Here is an 8,136-nt window from a genome sequence, read left to right as displayed (position 1 = left end):
GGGGGACACCGAGACCAATCCACATGCAAAGCAGTACGACCATGGCCAGGAGGTGCCCTCTAACCCTCCTCCCCAAACTCACTGTGGGATTTGCCCCATTTTGTGCATGTAAAAATATAATTTCGGGATACACTTTGCAATACTGAAGGCGGTAGAGTTTGCAGCCATCACGTGCACACGCTGATGTCTTGTAAGGCAGCTACGCCTTTATGGTTTCATAAAAAGTTACCTATGGAAATTCTTCTCTTAAACAGGCTTGCTATTTACAGGAAAAGCCTCAGTAGGTGTTTGGTTTTGGGGGGGGGGGGGTTGGGGTTTTTATTTTTTCATGGGTTTTTTTTTTTTTGTTTGGTGGTTTGTTTGGTTTTTTTTTACTATCTTAAAGAAAAGTAGCCCACTGACCCCACAAGAGCTACAACCGTGCTTGAGCTTTATGTGCAGGACATAACCAGCAGCTGTTGACTGGGGAGCTTATGAGCTTCATGACAGCGCTTTTGTTAACACTTCAGCTTTTTGCATCCGTCGATAGCATGGGCACTGCAGTTTTTCATTAAGTGAAATTATGACTTCAAAGGATTAAAAAAAAAAAAAACCCAACCTTTTAAAAAATGCTACTTTGGGGCCCTCATCTCAATTTTAAGCACTCACAGCTGGCAACACAGCAGCAACCACTCCTGCTAAAGCACCTGAGGCAGCCTCCACAGGGCTGGGATCTTTAAAAAACATTGGCAGAAGAAATTCATTAGAAAGGATTGGAGGATTAGGAAGGATTTTCAAAATAAAATGTCCTTTAAAAGGCCAAGTGCTTTGCCACATGACCCAGAGGGCACCCCTAATTATCAGTGCTCTGGCTCCCCGCTGCCTGCTGTCACACAACTAATTCAGGGCAAAGCCGCCCTCCTGTTCAGCCGAGCAGCGGGTTTAGGGTTCCTGCTGCAGACACCCAGTTAAAAAGCAACCCACCCCCCGCAGCAGACTGCTTTTAAGACGCAGCTATGAGGAGCAGGAGAGCAGGGCTTATCTCTGGGGCTGTAGCCAAAGGCAAGGACATGGGAAGAGGCAGTGCTGGGGTGCAGGCTCCCACAGGGAGAAACCAGATCAGCCAGGACCGAGCACCACCAGGCTGCTGAGAGGGGGGAAGTTCAGCAACTGAGATGGACAAAGAGCAAAGTTTGCTACTTCCTCATCTTCCTTAAAAAAAGAAAGTTAAACTCATCATAAATCAGTGGGTTTACGGAAGTTGTGCGAGAAGCTCGTGACCGCGATCGCAGGGAGCACGCAGTGTGACAGAGCTGAAGCTGGGTTGGTGACTCCGGTCACCGGTCTCAACTGCCCCAGGTGGGAGTGGAGGGGCTTCGCTGCTCCCTGGTTGAGGTGCTTGGCCCCCACTCCCCAAAAATCAGCAGCAATAGGTACTTCTGGGCAAAAGATGACACGATCCCAGTCACAACATAGAGCACTAAACTCTAGGACAAAGTTTGATTTCTACAGGGGAGAGCCAGAGCTTTTCTTCAAACAAAGGACACTGCACAGTAATATACAACTCAGCTTTAATAAGCAGAATTCTGTTCTAGAAACCCCGCTAGGCAGAAATGCCACTTCTTGAAAAAAAAAAAAAAGTGTGTTTTTATTTCACAGTCACACAAAATAAAGTATCCTTCATTGAAAACCACCATGGTCCATTTCCCTCACATCCAACAGGCAGCCAGAGAAAGGCATAGGTGCAGGCAGAGAGGAAACGAGAGTAGCTGTAGCAATCAAGTTCCAGAAAAACTACAAAGGGCAGAAGCAGAATGAAATCCTCCAAGCTGCAAATGGCCCAAGTCAGCAGTGAGAACTGCAGCGGGCTGAGCTTTCACATTGATTTGCTTTAAGAATGCAGTTGATATCATCCATCAGGAACAGCCAGCTCCTGGGGGGTAAGCCTTTGAAACACCAAACTCACACAAAATCAGTTTAAATCCGCACTCATTTGCGGCAGGCACGAGTACAAAGCAACACAGAGCTACAAGTTGCCTGGTTTCAAACCCCAGAGAGCCCGCAGCTGCTGAACGTGGGGAGAGGAAGGTTCAGAGCCAAGCACGGAGGAGGAGGAGGAGGAGGAAGGTCTAATTGACAGGGACCCTTCACGCATCCCCAGTGGCACCACACTTCCTGAGGCAGTCGTCATTAGGACTGTGGTGTTCTGGTATCAGTTTGCTGTAGGTGGCCTCAGATGCCAGCAAAAAAAATCCACACAACAGACAAAGTGCGTTTCAAAGGTTTCAATTCCTTTGCCTCCTACTAGTGCAAATTACAGAGGTGGAAGCCTTACCTGTGCGTTCCTCACAACAGATTATCCCTTTTTATCAAGCCCTGCTTTGAAACAAGGCAGTGACACACTGCCCCTGAACAAAACTGGAATAAATTAATTGCACAGAACTAATCGGTTTACCCTGAAAGAACCCAACTCACCATTAAGCTTCAAAACAGCTGCAAAAGTCAACTCTAAGTCTTTGGGATCTTAAGACCCCAAAGCATGAAGCTTGGGAGTCCAGTTTCCCTACCAAAAGCTAGTTCTTCAGAACCAAAGAGGACGGCAGGCCCAACAGGACCCTGACTTGAGGAAGGGACCTGTGTGCTTACACATGAGCAACACCCGAAGCAGGTTTCGTGGACAGGCCAGCAGTGCAGCCCAGCTGCACGTGGAAGAGCACAAGAGGGACCCAGAGCTTTCAAATGTCTCCCAAAGTCACTTGCAATCCCTCTGCTTCCATTTGAAAGTCCCTGGTCCCTTCTAGAAATCCATCTGCACAAACCATCCGCCCACAGAAAACATCAGCTGCATCCTCAGGGCTTGCTCTTGGCTTTGGCTGCGCCTCATGTCAAGGGGGGTGGCAGAGGCAGCAGGTCCTGGGCAGCCGTGGAGTTGGTACTGCAAGCCACGTAGTGGTACGTTTCCAAAGCGCTCTGTGTCACGTGGCCGATGTACGAGAGCTTCACCAATGTCCTGGGAGTGGGGAGAGCAGTTTAGTGGGGACAGGACCTGCAACAGCAGTCCCTCTATCAAAATAAAAAAAACAAACAACCCCAGCAGGCTTTAAGCTCATTATGCAACTCCTCCTCCCCCTCAAAAGCTGCAGATCCTCTCAGATTTTTGCTCAAGATCACTCACTGCAGCAGGCAGGGATGTGCAGAGCTGGCAAGTGCAGCCTCTAGAGCACACCACCCCTCACGTGAAAGCTCAGCGTGGAGCAATCTGGTGCCCTTTCCTCTCTATCTTACACTTCACTCAACTGTGTCAACTAGCCTAGATTAAAAGCTGACACAGTGAACCAGGCTGGTGTGCTTGCCAAGCGGGATTTTCTTCATGTACCCTAGATTTACTGTGGCAGCAATTCCCTTTTGAGTCAGCAACCGAGCAGAGAACCACATACCTCATGAAGATCACTATGTTATGTACCTTCACCTTGGGAAGTGTGCAAAAGAAACTGGAAGAGACCAAAACAAAGAAATAGGTCAGCACAGGCTAAACAGGGTTGCAGACACACTTGCATTTCTCAGTATCTTCTGATGATATTTTCCTTTTGGTGCTAACTCAAGACACAGTCCAAAAACCATGTCACAACATCCCGACAAAGTGGCCTTTCAAGTCATTTCTAGCAAACAGTTACTTTCCAGGAAGTTAGCAGAAAACAAGTCATTTCCAGAGCAAATTCTAATTAAAGCAGCTTAAACCCACCCTCTTCCCCAGCTGTATACAAAGAGTAGTAAATCCTTACTACACATAGGAGAAGGGTCCACCCAGCTCCGCCTTCACAGTGAAATTCACCTGTAAAAAATAAAAGAAAAATACATTCACACACAGCTTGAGTACTCACTTAAATCCACCCCTTTCAGAGTCTTTCCTACTTGCCATTGCCTTTCAGCTGGTATGCATAAAGCACAGGCTACTCTAGCCATAAAACTATTTTACCAAGCAAAGCTTTAAGGTATAGACCGACTACCATCAAGTTAACTCACAGGAGTGCACAGGTTTCATTATAAGCATCACCAAATCAAGTGAGCTCAACGAAAGACAAATACCAGTTTGTCACTCCGTGGCTGGATGCTGGAGACATTGGTGATCTGCTGGGTTCCCACCACAGTGTTCATGTACTGCACCTGACTCGTCAGGCTGGTCACCGCCACCGAGTAGAAGTTGGAGTTCCTGATCCGTAAGCTGGCCTGGATGGAGAAAGGGAGGGAGACGTGAGTAGCAGTGACCTTCCTGGCAGCTCAGCACAGAATTTATTCCCTAGGGAACACGGACACATGAAAACTTTACCGTGATGGCAAGAACAACAACGGAGTTCTTCTTGTCGAACCAAACCTGAACCACTTTAATCCCATCATCATCCACCAGGACAGAGTGTGGGAACAAGAAGAAAACCACCAGCCCCGAGATCAGCAGGCAGAGCAGCACCGACAGCAGGACATACAGCTTCCTGGAAGAGGCAGGGAAGGGGTCACCTCCTTTGCCCTAACACAGCATCTGCAGCTGCAAGAGATCTCGTATCTGAAGCCCAACCTAGCCAGCAAACAACACATGGAAGAGACACAGAAGTGCTGCTGTAATGTTTTCAATATTTGTAATTGCTCAAAACCATCGCCCTTTAAGTAGTTTATTTTCTAGTAATGAGGAACCAAAGAACCATTTTTGCCACCACAGTGTTTTCACACTCTAGTATTTTTGCAGTTGGTAAGGCTGTTTCTTTCTAAAAGCTTCAGTAAAGGGTGCGGGGATGAAGCGTGTGAGTAGGATCATTGTTTCCACATTCACCCCGCAGTGGGATTCCACAGGAAGTATTTAAAGTTACACTTTAGATTGTATTTGTTGGCATACTTGGATGAAAACAAACCACTAGATGAAGGAGAAGCTGCAGACTGGGTGAAGCATTTAGCTGCGGCAGTAAACGACAAAAGAGCCCTGTTTGCTCTCCGCAAAGATGCAACTACTCTCTTACTACATGCTTACGTTCTCTGTGGACGAAGCCGTTGGTCACTGTAGGGTATCAGAGCCACCAACTCATTCACCTGCTCTGGAAAGCAAGAGGAACACATTAACCGATTTCACATGCATGCAAGGTTGCTCACATAAATAAGCAACGCGTTCTTTTTGTATTTAGGCCTGAGAGGAACAGTCACCTGTGGGAATGCAGCCAGTGCCTTGGCAAGTGGGACAGGTGATACTGTCCTGACCAGTGAATTCGACATACGGAAACTTGGCAATGTCTTCCACACGGTCTTGGCTATTGAGTAAGTCATCATCATCATCCTCAGCCTTCTTCCTCTGCCCCGAGGTAGCATTGTTAACAGAGAGGGAAAGCACAGAACCCATTGCAGCTGCTGTAGAAAAGCCGCGTAACCTATGAGACACCAGGAGCGGGCCTGGTCAGTGACCAGGTTTTCAACCTGCTTCTAGCCACAAGGAAACCCTACCCTGAACCAGAGGCATGAAGGGAACAACCTTCCCCCCCTGAGACCCCCCCCAGCTCCCCTTAGAGAAACACCCCCCACAGAGACACCCACCACAGAGAGCCTCCCCCCACAGGGATGATTTCCACAGCACCCTACAGAGACACCTGCTCCAGGACACCTCCATGGGGGCTCATTTCCAGACAGCCCTCGAACCAGAGACCCCCCCAGAACCCAACAACCCCCACGCAGACAGACCTACACCCCTCAGGACCCTCCAAAGGGCAGACATGCCCCCCCTCCAGAGACAGCCATGCCTTCCTGGGCACCCTCCCAGCCCCAAAAAGAAACACACCGCCTACCCCCCCCCCCCCCGGCCCGCAGCACGTCAGACCCCCCCCCCCAGAAAGGCAGACTGCCCTCAAACGACCCCACAGGGACCCGTCCCAAAACTCCCCCCCGAGGAACCCCCTCAGGGCCCCTCCGACCCACCGCCGGTGCAGCCTCGCCCCAGCCCGCGCAGCCGCCGTCGCTATGACGCCGCCGCGAGGCGGCGGTGGGCGGAGCCCAGCCCTCGCCCCACCCCTCCGCCGCCGGCGCAGGCGCAGAGCGCGCAGGGCGGGTGCCGTAGGGCCCGCCCCCTCGTGACGCGCCTCCCAGTGCACGCCTGGGCGGGGCGTGACGTCACCGCCGGGCCGCCCCACCCACGAGGGGAAACGGGCGGGGCTTTGGGGACCCGCCCCCCGTGACGACGAGCCCCGCCTGGGCGTGCCTCTCCCTCAGTGCGCATGCGCCGGGCCGCAGGGGGACGTGCCTGTGGCCCCGCCCTTTTGGCGGGGCTGAAGGGCGTGCCCGGAACTGCGCATGCGCCGCAGCTACGCGGGGGGTTCTCGCGGGCGGGCGGGGCGGGGCGAACTGGGGGGGCGGGCGGGGCGGGGCGAACTGGGGGGGCGGGCGGGTTCTCCCGCGCATGCGCGCTGCGAGGCTGCACCGCCCTTCCCGCGCATGCGCACACGCGGGTCTGGCCGCTGGGGCAGAACGCGCATGCGCGAGGGGTGGGCAGTGGGGCCAGCGCTGAGCCGCACCAGTATGGGGGCCCCCGGCCCAGTACGGAACCCGCACGCACCAGTATGGGGGCCCCCGGCCCAGTACGGAACCTGCACGCACCAGTATGGGGGCCCCCCGCCCAGTACGGAACCCGCACGCACCAGTATGGGGGCTGGGCCCAGTACGGAACCCGCACGCACCAGTATGGGGGCCCCCGGCCCAGTATGGACCCGCCCCCCCCAGTCTGGGTGCACCTGGCGGAGTATGGAACCTTCACACCCCAGTGTGCAGGCCCTCGTCCCAGTATGAACCCCTCTGCACCAGTGTGAGGGCACCTGTCCCAGTATGGAAACCACACACACCAGTATGAGGGCACACATCCCAGTACGGAGTTTTCCCACACCAGCATCAGGCCGTGTGTGTGCCTGTGCAAGCTTGTGTGATGCCGTGTGCACTTGTGCAAGGCCGTGTGTGGTTGTGCATGCTTGTGCAAGTTCATCTGAGGCTGTGTGTGCTCATGCAACCTTGTGCAAGGCCACGTGTGCTTGTGCATGCTCGTGCAAGGCTATGCGTGCTTGTGCGAGGCCATGTATGCTCGTGCATGCTCATGCGAGGCCGTGCATGCCTGCGTGAGGCCATGCAAGGCTGCGTGTGTTTGTGCATGCTTGTGCAACACTGCATGTGCTTGTGACAGGCCACGCTCGTGCAAGGTCATGCATTCTTGTGTGTGCTTGTGCAAGGCTGTGTGTGCTCATGCAAGCTCGTGCAAGGCCATGCATGTTTGTGCATGCTCACGCGAACTCATATGAGGCTGTGCAAGCCCATGTGTGCGTGTGCAAGGTGGCACGGCAATGTGAGCTGCTACAAGGCTGTGCAAGACCGGACCTGCTCGTGCAAAACGTGCGAGGCCGTGCGAGCCCGGCACGCTCCGTCCTTCGCCGCAGCCTCAGCAGACGCCGAGTGCTGCTGCCCCGGCGCTGCCCGGCAGTGGCAGCCTGGGGGTCCTCAGCACCCCGACCCCCGGCTCTGCGCCCCGGGGGTGCCCCTGCCGTGGGGAAAAAACTACGGAAAAAGCCCGGTTCCCCCCGAAACAGCCCCACGGATCTCTGCCCTCGTGATGGCAGCACCGGGCACTTGATCTGTGCTCCATCTCCTTTATTATCCCCTCCCCAACTATTCAGACAGTTTTATTTCTTATTTTTTTCCAGTTTTATGGCTTGAAGGCCCCGGTGCAGCAGCCGGTTCAGCCCAGCATCGCCCCCAGCGCCCCACGACCTGGCCCCGATGCGATGCAGTATCTCGGGTATTTCTAAACATCTAAATTCTGGGGATAAAAAAGTACAACCAGCTCTTTCCTCCCACCACCCCCAGCCCTGATAGCTCCAGGACAGGAGCAAGCGAAAACACCCCATTTGGGTCAACATTTATTTAATTAACTCCCTCCCGAGCAAATGCCGGCGGATTTTTTTTCTGCCACAATGAACGTGAGAGCTTATTGGAAAACTGAATTCCTTCCCTTCATAATCACCCAGAGCATCAAAATAAAGTTTACGGCAAAATTAAATATTTCCACTAGCCTCGCGCGCTCCAGAGGCAGCCACCTCCTGCGCACCGCGGCTGTCAGAGCGGCTCTCCTGTGCGTCACCGATGGAA

The 8,136-nt window shown here is 53.2% G+C and overlaps 1 protein-coding gene across 1 annotated transcript; it reads right to left on the bottom strand.

Moving 5' to 3' along the window:
• Nucleotides 1–1,594: 1,594 nt before the first annotated feature.
• On the bottom strand, nucleotides 1,595–5,954 carry TMEM106C (transmembrane protein 106C). Its single transcript, XM_075725002.1, has 8 exons — nucleotides 5,929–5,954; nucleotides 5,167–5,387; nucleotides 4,997–5,060; nucleotides 4,307–4,466; nucleotides 4,066–4,206; nucleotides 3,762–3,811; nucleotides 3,417–3,470; nucleotides 1,595–2,989 (listed from the first exon to the last, which is right to left on the bottom strand). The coding sequence occupies exons 2-8, from the start codon at nucleotides 5,357–5,359 to the stop codon at nucleotides 2,860–2,862; spliced, it is 792 nt and encodes a 263-aa protein (XP_075581117.1). The 5' UTR covers nucleotides 5,360–5,387; nucleotides 5,929–5,954; the 3' UTR covers nucleotides 1,595–2,859.
• Between the last annotated feature and the right edge of the window lie 2,182 nt (nucleotides 5,955–8,136).

This window comes from Pelecanus crispus, chromosome 26 (genome assembly GCF_030463565.1).
Source record: "Pelecanus crispus isolate bPelCri1 chromosome 26, bPelCri1.pri, whole genome shotgun sequence".
Lineage (NCBI taxonomy): Eukaryota > Metazoa > Chordata > Aves > Pelecaniformes > Pelecanidae > Pelecanus > Pelecanus crispus.
The sequence above is the reverse complement of the archived record's forward strand: the minus strand, read 5'-3'. Positions and strand labels throughout refer to the sequence as shown.

Coding starts and splice junctions, on each gene's coding strand:
- TMEM106C (XM_075725002.1), bottom strand. CDS start 5,359: ATGGGTTCTGTGCTTTCCCTCTCTGTTAACAATGCTACCTCGGGGCAG. Junction 5,061..5,166: donor CACTGGCTGCATTCCCACAG/GTGACTGTTCCT, acceptor CTTGCTTTCCAG/AGCAGGTGAATGAGTTGGTG. Junction 3,471..3,761: donor GGACCCTTCTCCTATGTGTA/GTAAGGATTTAC, acceptor GGTCTCTTCCAG/TTTCTTTTGCACACTTCCCA.